The following is a 21308-nucleotide window of genomic DNA, read 5'->3' as shown; positions in this document are numbered from 1 at the left end:
ACTAACAGCTTACTACACAACATACACTTAGTATTATTTTCTTAGCTACATATCTCCGTGACATCATTTATTTAGCAGCATACAAGACATTTTTAGATTCACCGTGTCATCAAAGTCTGTAATTCTCTGGATTGATGGTGCTTTCAAGACAACTGGGGGGAAAAAAACAGAATCATGATGTCATCAGTGATCTTCAGATAGTAGCTCTAGAAAGAGGCGGCAGGTAGCCTAACGGTTAGAGTGTTGGGCCAGTAACCGAAAGGCTCGAATCCCCAAGGTATAAATCTGTCGTTCTGCCCCTGAACAAGGCAGTTAACCCACTGTTCCTAGGCCGTCAATTGTGAATAAGAATTGTCTTAAAACTCTCTGGGATAGGCGTCCAACTAGAGGGACAACATCCGGTGGAGGTCATGCAATTCAAATAAATAATCATAAAAATGATGGATATTAAACATTTAGGTACATACAAGTGTCTTATATCGGTTGAAAAGTTAAATTCTTGTTAATCTAACTGCACTGTCCGATATACAGTAGCTATTACAGCGAAAGCATGCCATGTGATTGTTTGAGGACGGCGCCCCACATCAAAATATTTTTCCACCGGCATAGGTTTCATTGAGCTAGGCTGAAACACCTGCATTTTGGAGCTGCCTTACTCAAGAAAACAAAAAAGAGACCATGTTTGTATGTGGCTTTATTAACTCAATGATAAATATATATATATTCTTACATTGTTTACAAACTGATATGTGACACCTATTAATGCCAAAATGACATGCAAAAACAGGAAAGCCTCCATTTTATTTTTTGAAAAAAATGTGGGTCTCAAAACAGGCCCTGCCCCGAATGACGGGTCGCCACTGCATTATTGTAATCCTTTTCTGAATATTCGATGAGGGTTATTGACGTCAATCGCCTGTATTCAACTGGCCTCATGTCATGAATATGCATAAATATCTCGAGACAACTTTGATATGAACTGTTTTTTTCTCAAATTTGCCGGGATGTCACGTGTCCTACTTACATCGTACCAACTTAAGCCTTACGAAACTTATATTCGATCAAATAAACCTCAAGTAGCAAATAAGCAATTTTTTTGTTTACCAAATTCGACACTCATTGACCGACATACAAAAACTCCTATGCTTAACAACGAAAAACCGCCACCCGCTGGAGAGAGACTGATTTTCCTCGGAGTTGGGCTTCTCTCTTCCTCTTCCTCTCTAATACCTCAGTGTACTGAGTTTTTTTTATTATTTTTAATTACGTTTTTTAATCATTTCCCGCAACCAGTAGTGGGCGGCAATACACCATTTCCGGTGTTGTCCGCTGTAAAACACCACCACCGAAGAAGATTATTAAGGTCAGATTGATACAAGAAGTGAAGATGCCGACTGCCTACGAGAGGTTCAATTTGTAAGTATTGTGCTTCACTTTTAAATGTAGTTAAACGACACCGATCAAGTATACTCAATATCAGGTTCACGGTTTCACCCAAAGAGACGTACAGTGGACATGTGTCAATATCTTGTCATGAATTTCAAAATTCGGGTTGACATCAGCTAGTTAGCTTGATTGCCTGCTGTATGCTAGCTAAGCTAACAATCAATGGCAATCCAGTCTAGAACTCGCTTAAATACCTAGTTAACAAGCTAACTATCTATTTGTCTAAATTAATGGAAACGACGAAATGCCATTAATGTTGTATAAGCAGTTGCCTGTCATTTCAGGTCAGCTTATTAGCTTGTGTAGTTGCAAAAAATATAAATAATAATAACATAATTGTCTTATTGTTTACTAGTAGACAAGTCATATGGATAAGCAGCAGGGGATAACACTGACCAGAGATCTGGCCTTTCAGCTATATGATATACAATACATGGAGTAGCCTACAGGGTGGGCAATCAGACCAATCGTATATCAATCCAAGTTTTGCATAACATTTTTTTTAATGTGCTGTCTTTGTAGTGGGTGTGACAGTTTGCGGGACATATTGGGCAACATTGGGGTGCGGTGCTGAATAGCTGACTGAGTGGCTCAAAACGACAAGTAAATGGGCCAAGTCAGTAGTAGATGTATTACCACAACAATGGTGCTCATGAAGTATTGATGCTGTATCAGAGTTGGCACCGTTAGCTTGTTGAGAATAGGTATCTGCCCATACAATGGCCATGAACAGGTTCTAACCTACATGTTAAGTCATGAGAGCAGCTAATTGAAATATGGAGTAGTTGTTATGTCAGCAGTATATCTGGTTGTCCCAGGCTTTCCTGTGGCATGAGAATGTGCTGAAAAACCCCTAACAATAAGGCTTTTGTCTGGCAGCCACTTCTCCTCAGTCCTCACTTAAAGCTCCGGGTAGTGCATGATGGCACTCCATTCTACAGACTTTATTGTCGCCCAGAAATGAGGTCACATTTTTCTGGTGCTTGATTTTCAAGCTCTTAGAAAACCTGCTTGCAGGTTGAGTTGTTCAGCCCGTCTTATGCTGCTATAGGAAATCAGTCATAGCCAGAGAGGGAGAGAGAGAAACACCTTTGTTACACGGTACATTGTTCTTTGCCGTTCCTTTAAGGCCAAAATGTTCTTTTGTTTGCACAGGCGTGGATGAGCTGTTGTAGGCTAGGCTTACGTGGCTTTGTGTCATACAAGGCCTCGGCTAAGACAAGTGTTGCAATCTTTCTTTCAGTCTCTTGCTGAATGCACCATTTTAAGCCTAATCATTGAAGAGATTCATGCACTACAATACTCACGGACAGGCAGTGGTGTAGAAGAGAGTTGCCTTAATGCAGACAGACAGTTGCAATGCTCAGTCCTCTTGAGCGAACCTGTTTAAATGATCTGACGGTGCAGATCTGTTGTGATGTTAAGCTTACATCATTACATGCCATGCTCTCTTGACCCAACATGTCACTGGATGTTCTCTGTAAACCTTCTCCGGGGTGAAGTATTCCCTAGGTACTTCACCCTAGTCCACAACATACTTGAACTTTATTATTCCCCCTCCCTTCCCACAGGCACACCAGCCCAGAGAAGTTCTACATTGAGGCCTGTGATGACGGGGTGGATGCAGTTCTGGCCATCGACAGGGTGTCCAATGAGATGACCCTGACTGGTAAGACATAGTGCACACTGTAGCAAAACGCTTTGCAACAGAAAACAAAAATAATATTTTCTTATTGGATGAAATCAGTTTGGTTCCTACCAGTTTCATCTTCCATTTGGATTCTAGTGAATACGACGCTGGTGGCTTCAATGTGGAAGATTGTCAACACAAAACAGAACTACGTTGCCATTGATTGGTGTGAGTCAACAGAGTTCAGGGTCAATACCATTAGAATTCCTGTCAGTTGATATGGACATGAAGATGCTCTGAGTTGCAATGTAAATAGTGGACCCCTGCTCATGGTTCTAACCACGCCTTGCCCCTTTAATGGCTCTGTACGAGTGCCTTGCCTCATTGCCGAGAGGGTTTTTCTAGGTATCCAGTGGAGTTCCTGAAGCGAGGCAGTTATGAATAGTGGCCAATGGTGCTGTTTCTGACCGACGTCCTCTGGGCCACAGAGACATTTAGCTGTTTTTAAAGCTAGTTTTCTGCAGTTCTACGCGTGTGTCTGTGGCTTACGCTGTGTTCTAATGCTATCTGAGTGACTCAAACATTTATTTCAAAATCAATTCCATTACCTTTTCAGGAAATGTTGATTCTCCCGGTCTGTCTTTTTTTTTCAATTTTGGTGATTTGTTAGTTCTCAAAGATTATATTTCAAGATGTATAGCTCCATTATCTTTTCTACGTATGTTACGGTATGTCTGGTTTGAGTTGTTTTATACTGAAAGGTTTTACCATCTCGAAAACTAAATGATTAAAGGTGAACCACTGATTTTAGTCTTGTTTCTTTAGGGAAGAAGGATGTGCCGCCGTCAGCCAACACCAGGCCCATCTGTGGCATCATGGGAACTGTCCGCCTGGTGGCAGGTAGGTCCACAGCCTGACAACACTGGGCTGGTCCTGTATATGTTGTCACACAAGATGTAGGACTACCACTTGGTGCGCCCCAACAATATCTCCTTCATTCTGAAGTGTGTACTCGTTCACTACTTGCCACAAATCTAAAAACATTGGATTGGTGGAGGCGTGGCCTAGCCACTAGCGGGAGTTTCCACCATATTCCTTAGAGCAGTAATTTACTTTCAAATGAGTTGAAGTGAACCAATTGCACACTTTGGAAGAACGGCGAGATCATTTGTACATAACTTCCATCTTGTCCCACAAGATGTACCCCTGTAACACTGCTACTGTTTAGATATGAGGCTGACCAGGCTGCCTTGTTAACCCATGGATTTCCCCTCTCACAGGGATGTACCTGATTGTCATCACCAAGAAGAGGAATGTGGGCAGCCTCTTGGGTCATGCTGTGTGGAAGGCAGTGGATTTTGATGTCATTTCCTACAAAAAGACTGTGCTTCACCTCACTGAGAACCAGGTGACATACACGCTCTGGCACATTTTTGGGGATATTATTTTTTTGCTGTTTAAATTTGTTTAAATTTGTTTAAATTTGTTTAAATTTGTTTAAATTTGTTTAAATTTGTTTAAATTTGTTTAATTTTAGACTAGATTTAGAAACAGAGGGGAAGACAGGCAAGTGAGAGAACAGGAAGGGTGGTCGTGTTTATTCAACCCCAGTCTCTGGTGGTAAATAACGTATATGTGACTAGGCAGGGTTGTTACCAATTACCAATTCCAATATGCATCAGTGTCAGCTGATTCTGTTTCAGCCTCTTTCTAGAAACTGTATGTGTATTCATTGATAGTTGGTGCATGTTATCACTCCATCCGTACACAGGGAGAATTTGGTTAGAATTTATGCTAGTGTTTGCCAAGCAGTAGGGAAAGCACACTCCCATGGAAACAGTCCACAGCCCTGAGGAACTGGCCTATATACCGTGTCTTTGAACTAGAGGGGACCTAGCTACAGTAGCGTTAGGATGGCTAACAGACAGTAGCTTTTGAACTAGAGGGGACCTCCTGTTTCAACAACAAGCTCCTTTGCCTATATTCCCTACTGTTGGAATCACACAATGACAAAGTTAGTATGTCATTTCAGTGACGCAGGCCATGTACATTATTCATCAAGGCTGGCTATTCCTGTAGTGCTAATTGAAAGAGCAGCCTTGGCTTGAGACTGTAAGGTTACATCCCAAATGGTATCCTTTTCCCTATACTACTTTTGTAGTGCACTAGAGTCCCATCAAAGGGACTAGGGTGCCGTTTGGGACAACTTAAGTCACTAACTGCCACCGGGGAGTTTATAGACGCACCACAGCACAGTCAGAACAACGCTGGCTAACGGCACGGCTGACTAAGGTTACACTGTATTGCCTTTATTATGGAAAAGGGAAGTTGTCACTGTTTAAATAAATATATATATACACTTTGTTTTAGGCCCATACACCACAACTCTTCAGAGGACAGAAATATACTTAAAAAAATAAAATTACACTTCTTTTGTTGTTACACGTAAACTACACAGATTTGACATGCACTACATGTATGTGGACACCTCCTCGTCGAACATCTCATTCCAAAATCATGGACATTAATATTGTGTTGGTCCCCCCCCCCCCCCCCCCCCACACACTTTGCTGCTACAACAGCCTCCACTCTTCTGGGTGTTGGAACATTGATGCAGGAACTTGCTTCCATTCAGCCACAAGAGCATTAGTGAGGTCGGGCACTGATGTTGTGCGATTAGGCCTGGCTAGCAGTCGGCGTTCCAATTCATACCAAAGGTGTTCGATGGGGTTGAGGTCAGGGCTCTGTGCATGCCGCTCTGTAGCCATTTCTGTATGGACCTCGCTTTGTGCACGGAGGCTTTGTCATGCTGAAACAGGAATGGGCCTTCCCCAAACTGTTGCCACAAAGTTGGAAGCCCAGAATCATCTAGAATGTCCTTGTATGCTGTAGATTTCCCTTCACTGGAACTAAGGGGCCCGAACCATTATTCCTCATCCACCAAACCTTAGTTGGCACTGTGCATTGGCATTGCGCATGGTGATTTTAGGCTTGTATCCGGCTGCTCGGCCTTGGAAAACAATTTTAATGAAGCTCCAGAACAGTTATTGTGCTGAGGCAGCTTCCAGAGGCAGTTTGGAACTCAGTCGTGAGTGTTGCGACAGAGGATATACGTTTTTTTTTTACGCTTCAGCACTCGGTGGTCCCGTTCTGTGAGCTTGTGTGGCCTACCACTTTGTGGCTGAGCCGTTGTTGCTCCTATACGTATCCACTTCACAATAACAGCACTTACAGTTGACCGGGGGCAGCTCTAGCAGGGCAGAAATTTGACGAACTGACTTGTTGGAAAGGTGGCATCCTATGACGGTGCCACGTTGAAATTCACTGAGCTCTTCAATACGGGCCCAGTGTTTTTTTTTTTTTTCTATTTGTATACACCTTTCAGCAACGGGTGTGTCCACATACTACTAGTACGTGGTTGTCACACTGTTTACTTGACATGTAAAGAAATAACTTTATAATAAGATATAGGTAAGTTTGGACCTAAATGCTGCAAGAGTTTTAATATTTTTCATATTTCCATGAGTGCCGTAGTGGAAACTGGGGCTGGAGATTAGTTTGGAGGTGTTAAGAAACATGTATGATTCCAAATGCCACCCTATTCCCCCCCCATGCAGTGCCCTACATTTGACCAGAGCTCCTGGGGTGCGGGGAGAGGAGACAGACTGCACTCACTGGCAAAAACAGGATATAAAGTGCTGACACATAATGCAGGGAAGCAGCCTTGTAGTGGGTGAGGAGGTATAGGACGATTCTCATTTGTATTTCCTTGCATCCTCTCTCCTTGCCGCCTCTTCAGAACGCATTGGAGAAGACCTGAGGAGGAACCTTGGACCTCTTCTCCAATACTGTTGAGAAGGACACAAGCAGATAGGATGTGAGGGATCGCGTAAAGACACTTGGGGAGAAATCCTTATGGGCGTAGTCGTAGAGTCATTCATGTCCGTCTTCTCTCCCTGGGCTAACTGGCTTAGCATTCAGAATACAGATCCTATTAGACATGTGGAGGGAGGGGCCTTAATGCCTGGGGTTGCTCGGTAGCTGAAGTAAGACACCTGCACCATATAGGGAATAGGCTGCTGTCATTTGGGATGCAGAGATCATTAGCGGTCATGCATCCTAACCTCCACGTGCAGTAAAGCCCTGTGAGGGAGGTGAAGTGGACAAGGTTTAGATGGAAATCTATCAACGGGGGGCTATTGTAATATGTCAATGATGTCGTCATCATCCATGCAATAAGGCCACCTTTAAAAAAATATATATATGTGTATTTTTTTTTAACCCACTGGAGTCAATTGAGTCTGTGATACTGCTAATATTGTCAATCTGATTCAAATGTTTTTAATTTGTTTATTGGTCACCAAGTAAGATTTTATTTCCATGATTCTAAAGCATACTGTTTAATTTCATATATGAAAACATCCCTGGCTTAACAGCCTCTCTTCTCACACTTCACACATACAACTCCTACAAACTGCACTGTCATGAGTTGTGCCCAGCCAGCTAATCTATTTTCTCGCTCTCTCTCTCTCTCTCTCGCTCTCTCTCTCGCTCTCTCGCGCTCTCTCTCTCTTGCGCTCTCTCGCTCTCCAGACGCAAGACAACAAGACATTCCTGTCCATGATTAACAACGTGCTGACTACAGATGGATTCTACTTCTGCACTGACTATGACCTGACCCACACCCTCCAGAGATTGGCTGACGTCAGCCATGACTTCCAGGAGATGAGCCTGCTGGAGAGGGTAGGAGAGGAGGGGAGACCTTACATAACCTTCTAGGTTCTTTTGTAGACCTGGAAAGATTGGATATTAGCAATATGGCAAACTATCTACCTCTATCAGAGGGCAGACACTTTTTTTTTTTGTGTGTGACATTGCGTCCAGCTCTTTTTACTCGACATAAGATAGTTAAATGGAAATGCATCCTAGCAGGAAATTGTCTCATCTATTTTATAAATCACAGGACAAATTAACAGAACACGGCTAGAGGCTGCAGTCTTCACTATATATAGTGCCTTACTTTGAAACATGGTCCATAGGGTGACAGTACGGGGGGCGGACTGGGTACGGTACGGGGGGCGGACTGGGTACGGTACGGGGGGCGGACTGGGTACGGTACGGGGGGCGGACTGGGTACGGTACGGGGGGCGGACTGGGTACGGTACGGGGGGCGGACTGGGTACGGTACGGGGGGCGGACTGGGTACGGTACGGGGGGCGGACTGGGTACGGTACGGGGGGCGGACTGGGTACGGTGGGCGGAGGGGGATAGATAGTGACTCATGTTCCATGTCTAAACTAGGGGCACACGTTCTACTCGCCATCAAACCAGTTGAACAAGGTTTCATTGGAGAAGAAAGTGAAAATCCTGTACACATTCTGCACATCTGAGACTGAGGGGGGGGGGGGGGGGGGTTTGAAAAAGTCAATCTGTGTGTACACATGAGGGCAAGGTGACTAGTGTGGTTTACATGCATGGCAGGAGCCCAAACACCACAGTTAATCTGGCAGTGACACTCCTCCAATATGGTTGAGCCATGGATATCATCTAATGGGACAATACCACAGATAGATGACAGACCACATCCTGTGAAATATCTATTTTAGACGAACATCTTTTGATGATACACTCTGACCTCAGCCTTCGTGGTTGACTAGCTTTGTACGCAGTAGGAGAACTCTGGCCGTTGCCCCCCCCCCCCCCCCCCCCCCCCCCCAAATACTCTTATGCTCCTAAAATAAGCACTTCATCTAGATTTGAAAGAATAGGTTAGTTATAAGCAATAGGGTGGTAGCTTCACCTTGCCCTCGTCTAATCAAAGTAGTGGTTGAAGCTTTTAGGAGAATTGTGCACTAATACATTGGAGAGCCTGTATTCCCTTCCCTCATGTCTCAGGATAATAGCCTGCGAAAGCCAGCATGTATAGAATGTAATAATTAACTCATATTTGTCATATTCTAACAATTCTCTTGTGCCAACGTATCGCCACGGCGAACTTTAATAATTGGATGGTGAAACTTGTCAGCCAATTAGAAAAGCGAAGCAATTCAGGCATAATTGAAAGTCAATTAAAAAAAATATAGTTGAAAAAAATGATTTTAGGAAGCAGTAGGCATTTAGAATTAGATGTGGAGTTTTGTAGTTATGGCGAAATCACGTTCCTTCAAAATTATTTGGTAATCTTTGTTGGGGGAGGGGACAGTTTCCATCATTTGTCGTCATAAGGAAAGCTCGACAATTTTAAAATCCACCCGTCAAACAGATGTTGTACGATCTTTAGAAAAGGTTTCCTATATCTGCCTTTTCCATGACACATCGCAGTGATAAAAAAAATATATATACTTTTAAGAAATGGGACTCTCAGTCAATGGAAACCTGGCCATTGTCTGCTAAAACTCATTGAGTGGAAATAATTTACTGCAGATTGGACAGATTTAAGGAGTTGATTGACTCTGACTGACTGATTGGTTCTCTTGTTTCTAGGCAGATCAGAGGTTTGTGTGGAATGGAAGCCTCCTGAGAGAGTTCCTTGCCCAGCCGGAAGTGAGTGATATGAAGAGGACATCACAACACCTCCACCTGTTTGCATTATAATACATTACACATGTCCACAGTCTTCCTTCGGTTGTTTTCTTATTCTGATGTACCAGAGGTAATAGTATTAGAATATGGACAAGATAACATCAACCTTACCCCTCTGAAATTCTGTTTTAACAATAACGCACTATAGATGACCAGTGTTTTATTCTTCGTTCGAATGTATCTAGTGACAAAGTTTAAAAACAATATTATCTTTGTTCCCCTTTTCAGCTCCACAAGTTTGCGATCCCTGTTGTCCATGGCTGTATCCTTTTCACGGCCTTGCTTTGCTCCCACTGATCTTTCTTGTAGTAATAATCAGTGGAACCACATCAGAACACAAGAGTTTGAATGGGTCTCTGAGTGTTTTCAAGAACCAATTTCAACTCAGTGGAACTTAAATCATTCCCATCGGGAACTTTAGAAATCCATTGCAAGGTCACAAATAATAGCGTCCTCCGCTTAGCTTACCCAGTACCATGGCGTCCTCCGCTTAGCTTACCCAGTACCATGGCGTCCTCCGCTTAGCTTACCCAGTACAATGGCGTCCTCCGCTTAGCTTACCCAGTACAATGGCGTCCTATTCCCTATATAGGGCACTTCTTTTGCCCTGATCAGTAGTGGTGCACTATATAGGGAATAGGGTTCCATTTTGGATGTTAACTTGGTATAATTTGGCCTGTGATGTAGCAGTGTATTCTGTGAGGTCCTTGACCCTGACCCAGTCATCGTGATGAAGCCGTGCCGTGTCAACGGGAAGATCTTTGAATGGATCCTAATCTCCAGGAGGAGCTGCTTCAGAGCTGGGGTCAGGTACTACGTCAGAGGTAAGACACGGGTCACGTCCCGATTGGCCACTTGTTCCCTATGTAGCGCACTACTTTTGACCAGGGTCCATAGGGCTCTGGTCAAAAGTAGTGCACTATATAGGGAATAGGGTGCCAATTGGGATGGAACCATGGTACTGAGCAGCACTACTGGCATGTTGAATAGGTAATCATTCTCATTCTCATTATTGTTTTGTCCCCCCCCCCCCCCCCCCCCCCTCAGGTATCGATTCTGAGGGCCACGCAGCTAACTTTGTGGAGACTGAGCAAATAGTTCTGTACAATGGAGGAAGGGCTTCATTCGTACAGGTGAGTAGTTGTGGTGCTCGCAGCGATGGTAGTGTTAGCAGTGGCAGCGCCGGCAGTGGCAGCGCCGGCAGTAGCAGCGCCGGCAGTAGCAGGGGAAGAGGTGGTAGATGACTGTTTAGGAATAGTCTGGGAGAGAATGTATAGCCCTAGGCGATGCTGTTGGTTCATTGATTGTGCAGGGCGGCTTACAGTTAGCCTACAATTATAGTGAATTTGTCTTTTATTTTGAAAAGCCTACTTATAGGGATTTTTTAAAAACATTTTAATAATTAATTGGGTGACCCATTACCTTTTTAGCTATATAGAATATCTCACCATGTGTTCCCATCTCCTCTCTCCTTTATTCATTTTTCCAGTATGCAGTGGGGCTATCAACAGTTTAATGAAATATATGTTTTGTTGTGAAAACAACATGTTACTATCAATGTTCCCGAACAGATTTCACTTGGTTTCCCAAAATGTAAGCACTGGGTAGCTGCAGGAACATGGTTGGAGAGATCATGGCACACAGAGTTAGGGCAGAATATCACCTGTCACACAGCGAGAGCATGCACCTCAAACAGTGGTTTACACACAGAGTGAAATAAGTGTTCTTAGATTTATTTCTCAGCTGCTCATATTCCGTACAGCTCTGCTATAAAACCGAAGTAGCCTACCCGGCGTCATTGTAAACAGATACGCGGGAAAACGTGCTGCCTCCATTCGGCTATTGGAGTGTATACAGATAACAACATGTATATTATCTCTTGTTCCTGTTTGTTGCTGCCCACTTAATAACAGGCCATTCTAAATCAACTGGTTGTATGTATTAGTAAAGACTAGATTAAATTGAGAATAGGCTGATGGGAGGGCCTCCTGTAAATGAACAAGCCATATAACATACAGTATCTAGTCTGATAAATGAACAAGCCTATAGCCATATAACATAAAGTATCTAGTCTGATAAATGAACAAGCCTACAGCCTATGGCATGGAGCATAGCCATATAACATACAGCAGACCAATTCATGTTCTGTTTTAAGTAAATACATATTTTTTTTCATATAATGCTTCTTTAGACCAGACTAAAGTAAATCATGGATTTATTTTGATGGTGTATATTAAATTGATCTATTAGACCTTTAAAAAAAAATGTAATGAATATTTTCCAAAGGTGTGCATCAGCTGCTTGTATTCATTCAGCTTATATGCATCGAGGCCTGGAGATGCTCAACGTGTTTATGTAAATTACCGTGAGACCGGCAGTCTTTTGCATGACAGTAACCGGCTGGCAAAATTGAAAGACCTCCACAACCCTACTCTGAACCAATACAGAGAAATTAGTTTTTTAGTTTTTTTAGTTTTTTTAAACGAAATGTTAATTAAAAAAAATATATGTTTTCCGTCAACAGACACGAGGCTCCATGCCCTTCTTCTGGTCTCAGAGACCCAACCTGAAATACAAGCCCAAACCACTGATCAGCAAGAACACCAATCACGTAAGAGCTTTCATATGTTCTGGCAGCTTGTCAGTATAACAGGTCAAAGGTTAGGTAAACCCACTCTGTGGATCTCTTGTCGACCAAATCCTCAATGAACTAATTCTCCCCCAACTGTCTTCCTAGATGGATGGTTTCCAGAGGCATTTTGACTCCCAGGTCCTCATCTATGGAAAGCAAACAATTCTGAACCTGGTAGGACCCTCTTTTTTTTTTTTTTTTTTTAAACCTCACGATGGCTAAAACAAATCCCTGTCAAAGCATTGTGAAAGAGAAGCATTAGAAAGATTAATATGCACTAAACAAAAATATAAACCCAACATGCAACAATTTCAAAGATTTGACTGAATTACAGTTCATATAAGGAAATCGTTCAATTGAAATAAATTCATTAGGCCCTAATCTATGGATTTCACATGACTAGGAATACAGATATAAACAGATATCACACATTTAAAATAAAATAAATTTTATTTTTTAAAGTAGGGACGTGGTTCAGAAACCAGTCAGTATCTGGTGTGAGCACCATTTGCCTCATACAGCAAATCTCCTTCATATAGAGTTGATCAGGCTGTTGATTATTGCCTGTGGAATGTTGTCCCACTCTTCAATGGCGGTGTGAAGTTGCTGGATATTGGAGGGAACTGGAACACGCTGTCAATCCAGAGCATCCCAAACATGCTCAATGGGTGAGATGTCTGGTGAGTAAGCAGGCCATGGAAGAACTGGGACATTTTCAGCTTCCAGGAATTGTGTACAGATCCTTGCGACATGGGGCCATGCACCATCATGCTGAAACATGAGGTGATGACGGCAGATGAATATCACGACAACGGGCCTCAGGCTCTCATGGTATCTCTGTGCATTTAAATAGCCATCGATAAAATGCAATTGTGTTCGTTGTCTAACTTATGCCTGCCCATACCATAACCCCACTGCCACCATGGGGCACTCTGTTCACAACGTTGACATCAGCAAACCGTTCGGCCACACGACACCATACATGCAGTCTGCCATCTGTCCGGTACAGAAACCAGAATTCATCCTTGAAGAGCACCCTTCTCCAGCGTGCCAGTGGACATCAAAGATGAGCATTTGCCCACTGAAGTCGGTTACAACACCGAACTCCAGTCAGATCAAGACCCCGGTGAGGTTGATGAGCAGGCAGATGAGCTTCCCTGAGACGGTTTCTGACCGTTTGAGCAGAAATTCTTTAGTTGTGCAAATCCAGTTTCATCAGCTGTCCGGGGTGGCTCGTCTCAGACGATCCCTCAGGTGAAGAATCTGGATGTGGAGGTCCTGAGCTGGCAGGCGGTTGTCAGGCTGGTTGGACATAATGCCAAATTCTCTACAACAACATTGAGACGGCTTATGGTAGAGAAATGAACATTCAATTATTTGGCAACAGCTCTGGTGGACATTCCTGCAGTCAGCATGCCGATTGCACACTCCCTCAACTTGACATCTGTGGCATTGTGTTGTGTGACACAACTGCACATTTTAGTAGCCTTTTATTGTCCCCCAGCACAAGGTGCACCTGTGTAATGATCATGCCGTTTAATCAGCTTCTTGACATGCCACACCTATCAGGTGGATGGATAATCTTGGCAAAGGAGAAATGTTCACTGACAGGGATGTATAAACCATTTTGGCAACATTTGAGAGAAATAAGCTTTTTGTGCATATGGAACATTTCTGGGATCTTTTATTTCAGCTCATGAAACATGGGAAAAACAATTAACATTTTTTTTCCCCTTCCTCCAGATCAACCAGAAGGGTTCAGAGAAGCCACTGGAGCAAGCCTTTGCCAAGATGGTGACTGGCATGGAGAACGGCATGATCAAGTAAGACCCAAACACCGCACTCCAGAACACCCTCTCACCCATCGTCTTATCATTTCTATGATTTTTATACATTATTTTTATAGGTGAATGGATTCATAGCTGGATGGATCTAAACACATCCACTCGTTGTTTCTTATGACTGCAGGTACGTAGCATTTGACTTCCACAAGGAGTGCAGTGGGATGAGATGGGATCGTCTGAATATCCTGGTGGACAATGTGGCTGAGACACAAGATGAATACAGGTATTACTCTCCTATAATGACAATCTGCTAGTCTACACCCACAACTATACAAGACTCGGGTTAATGTTCTTTAGCAAGACTATAGGTATATGAACATAGACGAGGCTAATTGTTTTCTCCTCTGCCCTTTTATCTCTGGTCTGTCTTCAGGGAACAATGCCAGTGATTACATTACAGTCAGTGACTTCTGAAATTCCTCTGGGCATATGAGTTTTCCCAGGCTGCATCCCAAGTGGCAGCCTATTCCCTTCCATTGGGGCTCAAGTAGACGGTGCACTATATAGGGAATAGGGTGCCATTTGGGACTCCTCTAGCCTTTTCTCCCGATGATGACCCCTCTGTTGTCTCCCTGCAGAGGGAGCGGTAGGTGTTCCAAATTTACAGTGCTGTCACTGGCTCCGTGGATATGTGTTCTCCTAGCCTTGTCTCCTGACTGCTCTGTTGTCTGTCTGCAGCTACTTCATGGTCGACACGGCGGGGAAGGTGTTGTCCCAGCAGAAGGGGACGTTCCGCAGTAACTGCATGGACTGTCTGGACCGTACCAATGTCATCCAGAGCATGCTGGCCCGACGTTCCATACAGTCCCAGCTTCAGGTAGGAAGTCCTCCCGAGCCGGCCTGCTGTTCCATACAGTCCCAGCTACAGGTAGGAAGTCCTCCCGAGCCGGCCTGCTGTTCCATACAGTCCCAGCTACAGGTAGGAAGTCCTCCCGGGCCGGCCTGCTGTTCCATACAGTCCCAGCTACAGGTAGGAAGTCCTCCCGAGCCGGCCTGCTGTTCCATACAGTCCCAGCTACAGAAGGAAGTCCTCCCGAGCCGGCCTGCTGTTCCATACAGTCCCAGCTACAGAAGGAAGTCCTCCCGAGCCGGCCTGCTGTTCCATACAGTCCCAGCTACAGAAGGAAGTCCTCCCGAGCCGGCCTGCTGTTCCATACAGTCGCAGGTACAGGTAGGAAGTCCTCCCGAGCCGGCCTGCTGTTCCATACAGTCCCAGCTACAGGTAGGAGCTAGGAGGGTTGCACTCGTTATTACTTGAAACCCCCTTTGTTTCACACACTGGGGCGTGATCCTTCTGACCGTTAGATGAGAGAGTTAGAGATGAGAGGCAAAGGGTTGAACAAAGACAACCAGTGGCTACTGTTTCCCACAGTATCATTGCCAGTTTATTTTCGAGAACAAGCTGAATGACTGAGGCCTGTCCCCAGTTCCCAAACTTATCACCTTCTAAATGGACTTATGTATGCTTGTTTGGTGGTTGTCCACAGAGGATGGGTGTCCTGCATGTGGCCCAGCGGATTGAGGAACAGGCCGATTTTGAGAAGATCTACAAGAATGGTAAGTGGGCCCCATCCCTCTACAACTTATGAATGGCAGCTGCTTTAGGCCTTTTCACACTGCATTCTCTTAGCCCAGGACTTTTCCTAACCCTTAGTTAAAATCAGCCCTGGGCTAAGGAGAGGCTGTCAGCCCTGGGATAAGTGTAGTGTGTGTGTGTGTGTACGCAGCTTTTGAGTGTCATGAGGCGGCAGCGTAGCCTAGTGGTTAGTAACCGAAAGGTTGCAAGATCGAATCCCTGAGCTGACAAGGTAAAAATCTGTCCTTCGTTAACCCACTGTTCCTAGGCCGTCATTGTAAATAAGAATTTGTTCTTTAACTGACTTGCGGAGTTAAATAAATAAAATATGAAGTTGATCTGTGTGGTCCCTCACACTATTCTCATGTGACCACATGTCCCGAATTGTGTGGGACAGTCCTGCATTTTGTCCATTTGTCCTGCAACCAAACAATAATGTCCAGAATAACTACAAAAAGTGTGCTTCTGAGGAAGAGCTTCATATATCCGGTAATTTCCTCAAACTTATGTTCTCCATGTTCATTAGTTTCTCATTTAACAGATTTTCTGCTACTTCACTGTTGTTTTTTTAAAAGCCTCCCTAACTGTTTTCTATTACCGGAGAAACCTTGGCCAAATATTCCCAGCTCCACGTGGTCTCGTTTCTGCATCACCACATTTTGCGCGAGGCAAAAAGAGTAGGCTACACGCGCATCAATTAGCTCGTTACGAGTTATACCCAACTTGGTGTTTAAGGTTGTTAAATGTACACTTTTCTTGATGCAGTGTGTGGGCATAGGCAGACGTTGCAAATGGAGGATGCATTTGATGTGTATTCTGTAATGATATTTAATGGGACTACTCTGTCGGTACAAACTTTGAGGAAATGATGACGTCATTTACAGGGGGATGGGGTTGCTGCCAACACTTTGTATTCGTGCAGGCTACACTGTCCCGCAAAATCATTCTCTTGTCCCGCATTTTGGGTATTTCTCTGCTCACTAATAATGTCTGTCCGTGTTATTTATGTTTGTTTCTCTGCGCTAGCTTGGGCTGACAATGCCAACGCATGCGCCAAGCAGTACGCGGGTACCGGAGCCCTGAAGACTGACTTCACAAGGTATTGAACGTCCGTGTGCTTTAATTTATATGTGGACTTTCTAGGTACTTGCTGGTTGGTGTGTACAAGTAGATAATGTGCCTTTTGGGCATGAGATGTAGTGTGTTGATGGTTGTTATTTCTCCAACACCAGATTGATGCTACGTGGACAAAATGGCAGACTATCTGTCTTTCTGGTTATTTGTGACGTGTGTCACTCGTCCTTGTTGTGGAGAGTTTGATATGTGTTTACGGTGTCTGTTATTGACGTTTCTTGTCCTTCATCAGGACAGGGAAGAGGACCCAGATGGGTCTGGTGATGGACGGCGTGAACTCTGCCATCCGTTACTACAAGAATAACTTCTCTGACGGTTTCAGACAAGTACGTCTGGTTTTAAGGTCTAGAAAAATGACAATTAATTTAGTGAACTACTAGTCGGTAATAAATGATTATATCAGATATCTACTGTATAGTTGAAGTCTTTCTATAGACCAATATTGCTTTCTTCGTTTCTGTTTTTGCTTTGTTAGTTGTCAGCTCGTTTTGTTACTCAAAGGGTACGTGTGTTTCTTGTCTCCAGGATTCCATTGATTTGTTCCTTGGAAACTATGCTGTTGATGAAACGGACGGCCCCACTCCACTCCGTATCCAGAAGGACTGGAAGTTCCTCACGGTTAGTTGCATCCCCATTACTGCTGAGAGATGGAGACCGGTATCATCATAGGATTCAGGAGATGCCTTTTTTTGGGATGTCCAGACTGATCAGTCAAGTTTTGTCATCCATTTTACACGACTACATCTCTGCTCCTCTTGTCCTATTCTAATATGGAGTTCTGCTCCACCCTCTCCTCCACCCTCCCCCTCTCCTCTCCCCACCCTCCCCTCCCCTCTCCCCTCCCCCTCCCCCCTATGGGTAATGTATTATGTTCTTTGCTTGCAGCTGCCCATCATCATGGTGGTCGCGTTCTCCATGTGTATCATCTGTCTCCTCATGGCTGGTAAGAAAACCACTGTCAATTTTTTTTTTTTTTGCCTTTTAACTTTAGCTCTACTAACCTCAGGACATTAGGGCATGCTAGCTTTATCTGATTATGTCTATTTCCATCAAATGTGTTCATCTCTGGTCACAAAAAAAAATCGCTGTTTCTTTCTGTATATCTTTTTGTGTACTTTATTGGTTGTTCTCACGTCCCCCTCTTTCCCAGGTGACACATGGACTGAGACCCTGGCCTATGTGTTGTTCTGGGGCGCTGCTGCCGCCGTCACCGCTGCTGTCATCGTCTTCAACGGCCGTGACTTTGTGGACGCCCCCAAACTGGTGCAGAAAGAGAAGATGGACTGAACCTGTGTGTATGTGGAAAGCAACTCGGCTCAGCAGACTCCTATACCTCTTCATTCAACTCTTCTTCCTCTTCTTCCTCCCGGCTGCTCGAGGCTCGGACTCTGCACATAACTGCTCTCTACGCTGTCGTCCTAGGGGGCGGCATCCCAAATGGCACCATATTCCCTATATAGTGCACTTTAATGGGGTGCCATTTGGGAGGTAGCCTTATAGTTTCTATTGGGGCTTCTATTCTAACCCTGAACTCCTGTTTATCAGGCAGCAAACCCGTTGAGGAGACTACAGTTCAGCTATCAGACTCTCTCACCTCCTTCACTTTCCAGGCCATCATCCTATTCCACATTCCTTAGATCATGGTGTTTCATTTATTTTGTTGTCTGGTGTTTGGAGAGGGTTGGTGGTTAGCGTAGTCGGCCAACCGTGGTGACGGTTTAACCAACTTAAGGCACACAGGGTTATTAGAGTTCTCTGAAAACATGTCATAACTTCAGTGACTTGCAGGAGAATTCTTCATTTTCCACGAAGGCAACATAAAAACAAGAGAATATTCATGTTATACATTAATGAATGGTTTCTTTGGTTTAACGTTTCTGTTTACTATAATTTTAAAATGCAATTATGTATTTTTAACTATAGAAATCCACAGAGAAACGGTTGGTATTTTCACAGGCACTAGAATGACTGGGGTACATTGTTCAGAAAGATAACATGTTTTGGTTGTCCTATTGAACGTGATAAGCCTTACTTAAACTCATTTAAAAAAGCGCTATACAACTAAACTAGCTAGTTATCCTAGAGAAGAATGACGTGGGGGGGGAGAATGTCTTCCTACTATGAACATAATCATGTATAGTATTTATGATTGGCGGCAGGGTAGCCTAGTGGTTAGAGCGTTGGTCTTGTAACCGGAAGGTTGCAAGTTCAAAACCCCGAGCTGACAAGGTACAAATCTGTCGTTCTGCCCCTGAACAGGCAGTTAACCCACTGTTCCTAGGCCGTCATTGAAAATAAGAATTTGTTCTTAACTGACTTGCCTAGTTAAATAAAGGTAAAAAAAAAAAATTATATTTATAAGTAGGGGTGTTGTGCTTGTCTTACCATCTTATTTTTGCACTTTGGGTGAACATCTAAGAAGTTGCACATTTAGTATTTGATCTGAGAGGTGTGAAATCTTTCAATGTTCATTCATTGTTGGTTGTAGTGGTCATTATACCAGTGTTCTCCAACCCTGTTCCTGGAGAGCTACAGTCCTGTAAGTTCATTCCAACCCTTAACTAGCTCACCTGATTCTAATAATTAACTGGTTGATCAGCTGAATCAGGTTCGTTCCAACTGGGGTTGGAGCAAAAACGTGCAGGAGGGTAGCGCTCCAGGAACAGGGTTGGAGAGCCCTGCGCTGATACCGTAGTTGTCATGTGGTGGCCATTTTCCAGCTGTTTATAATAACCTTGTCTTGTCAGTGTGTTCTAGTTGACGTCTCACACGTTATGGTCTTGCTGATGGTTTCCCCTAGCACTACTAAAACCCTCAGTGGATTGAGTTTGACACTCCTGCTCTAGATCAGTGTTTTCCAAACCTGGTCCTCCAGTACCCCCAACAGTAAACACTATTGAAACCCTTTACAAGCACACTTGATTCAACTAATCGTCAAGCCCATCAATGAGTTGAACGAGGTGTGTTTGTAGCCCTTGACAATTAAACTGTACTGTTGGTGGACCAGGGTTGGAAAACACAAATTTAGATACTGCCTTAACAAGCTCGCCCCACAATGGATGACGGGGTGGACTTAAGAGAATCATTCCTTGTTCTAATTAATATGATTGCGTATGATTAATGGTTTTCAGGGTGTTTCCAGATGTACTGTATTCATTAGAGATTGTATTGTAGACTGTTTATGTTGCTATGCCTTTCTGTGCCTGCTTTCCAGCTTGGATTTTGATCTTGCATTCATAATACAGAAGTCGTTGTCATGGTGTAAATATTCTAGAACATAATTGCAATTCCATTGCTCATTTAGAATGTGTTTATTGTAATCTGCCAGTGATTTACTACATGCAGTTTTAGATCTTTAGCTAAGTTAGAATCATGTTGATATGCTAGAACTGTTTTATTCAAGCTGGACAGTGGTAACACCAGAGGGGAGGACCAACTCAAGCTTGTCTACTGTGCTACCGTTATGTGTTTCCATGAACATATCCTTGTAATTATATATACTGTATATTTTTACATTAAGATTGTATGCTGAGCACTTAGTTGCAGCTACTAAATGTAAAGATCAAGCAGTGATTCTTTGTTTTTCTTCTTTCTGGATGAGACTTTAGAAGAAGTGTTTCGTGTGAGTCAACAAGAGCATTTTTTTTGAAGGTGTATGATTTTGCCTGGTGAATATTTCAGTTTCCAATCCCCATATAAAAACAATATTGGGCTTATGTTTCGAATGTCTTTATTTAGGAATATGGTTGTTGTATTCATGATGTGGTAGTGGATAATATAATATTTTTTTTATCCTCTTTCCTCATTACTATTCCTTGGTTGTTATTCAAAACCCTGAACATTCATTTCCTATGATCATAATACATTTTAACTGGACTGTGATGTAGCCTGGTCTCAGATCTGTTTTTGCTATAATGCCAGTCCTTGTCATGACAATGGGTGACCATGGAATTAGCATGATAGCACAAACAGACTGGAACCCAGGCTAGCTTTGAAGATTCTGGCTAGTAAATCAACTGAGGTCAGTTGTAAACATACCTAAATATGGTAAATTCTCATGACTTTTTTTCATTTAGCAAATGTAAGTGGCAGGCTGTTACTATGAAACTAGTGATTTATCGTCACGTGCTGTGACATTGGTTTGCTAGAAAGACCATACCCAGTTGGTGCCGTGTAACTTCAGAAAATGTAAAAAGAAAATTACATCCTTCAAAAATTGTTACTGAGTGGTTCAGCGATATGACAGGATCAGTAGCTTACTACAGTTTAAAAACTTAACATCACATGTTTATACTTTTGCAATCTGATTTGCAAAAGCAAGGGACATGTGGTAGCTAACTCTTTGCTAAATAAACGTTAAAGTTAGATATTTAACTCGCAATGTAATTTAGAGGGTAGTTGCAGATGTCCTATTTTTATAGTGAATGGTCAAATACCTGAAGATAGGATAGCCTATCCTCTTGT

At 43.3% G+C, this 21308-nt stretch overlaps 1 protein-coding gene across 1 annotated transcript; it reads left to right on the top strand.

Moving 5' to 3' along the window:
- Positions 1-687: 687 nt before the first annotated feature.
- LOC109880389 (phosphatidylinositide phosphatase SAC1-A) lies at positions 688-20641 on the top strand. The gene is made up of 20 exons (XM_020472597.2): positions 688-1416; positions 3018-3115; positions 3902-3976; positions 4357-4484; positions 7670-7819; positions 9560-9619; positions 9887-9920; positions 10381-10482; positions 10706-10791; positions 12183-12269; positions 12396-12464; positions 14034-14113; positions 14259-14357; positions 14813-14951; positions 15622-15691; positions 16737-16809; positions 17077-17170; positions 17370-17462; positions 17730-17787; positions 17995-20641. The coding sequence occupies exons 1-20, from the start codon at positions 1388-1390 to the stop codon at positions 18129-18131; spliced, it is 1761 nt and encodes a 586-aa protein (XP_020328186.1). The 5' UTR covers positions 688-1387; the 3' UTR covers positions 18132-20641.
- Positions 20642-21308: the final 667 nt, after the last annotated feature.

Source organism: Oncorhynchus kisutch, linkage group LG14 (genome assembly GCF_002021735.2).
Source record: "Oncorhynchus kisutch isolate 150728-3 linkage group LG14, Okis_V2, whole genome shotgun sequence".
Classification (NCBI taxonomy): Eukaryota; Metazoa; Chordata; class Actinopteri; order Salmoniformes; family Salmonidae; genus Oncorhynchus; species Oncorhynchus kisutch.
Note: the sequence above shows the minus strand (reverse complement) of the source record. Positions and strands in the feature narration are given on the sequence as shown.

Coding starts and splice junctions, on each gene's coding strand:
- LOC109880389 (XM_020472597.2), top strand. CDS start 1,388: ATGCCGACTGCCTACGAGAGGTTCAATTT. Junction 12,270..12,395: donor TCAGCAAGAACACCAATCAC/GTAAGAGCTTTC, acceptor CTGTCTTCCTAG/ATGGATGGTTTCCAGAGGCA. Junction 16,810..17,076: donor CTGAAGACTGACTTCACAAG/GTATTGAACGTC, acceptor GTCCTTCATCAG/GACAGGGAAGAGGACCCAGA.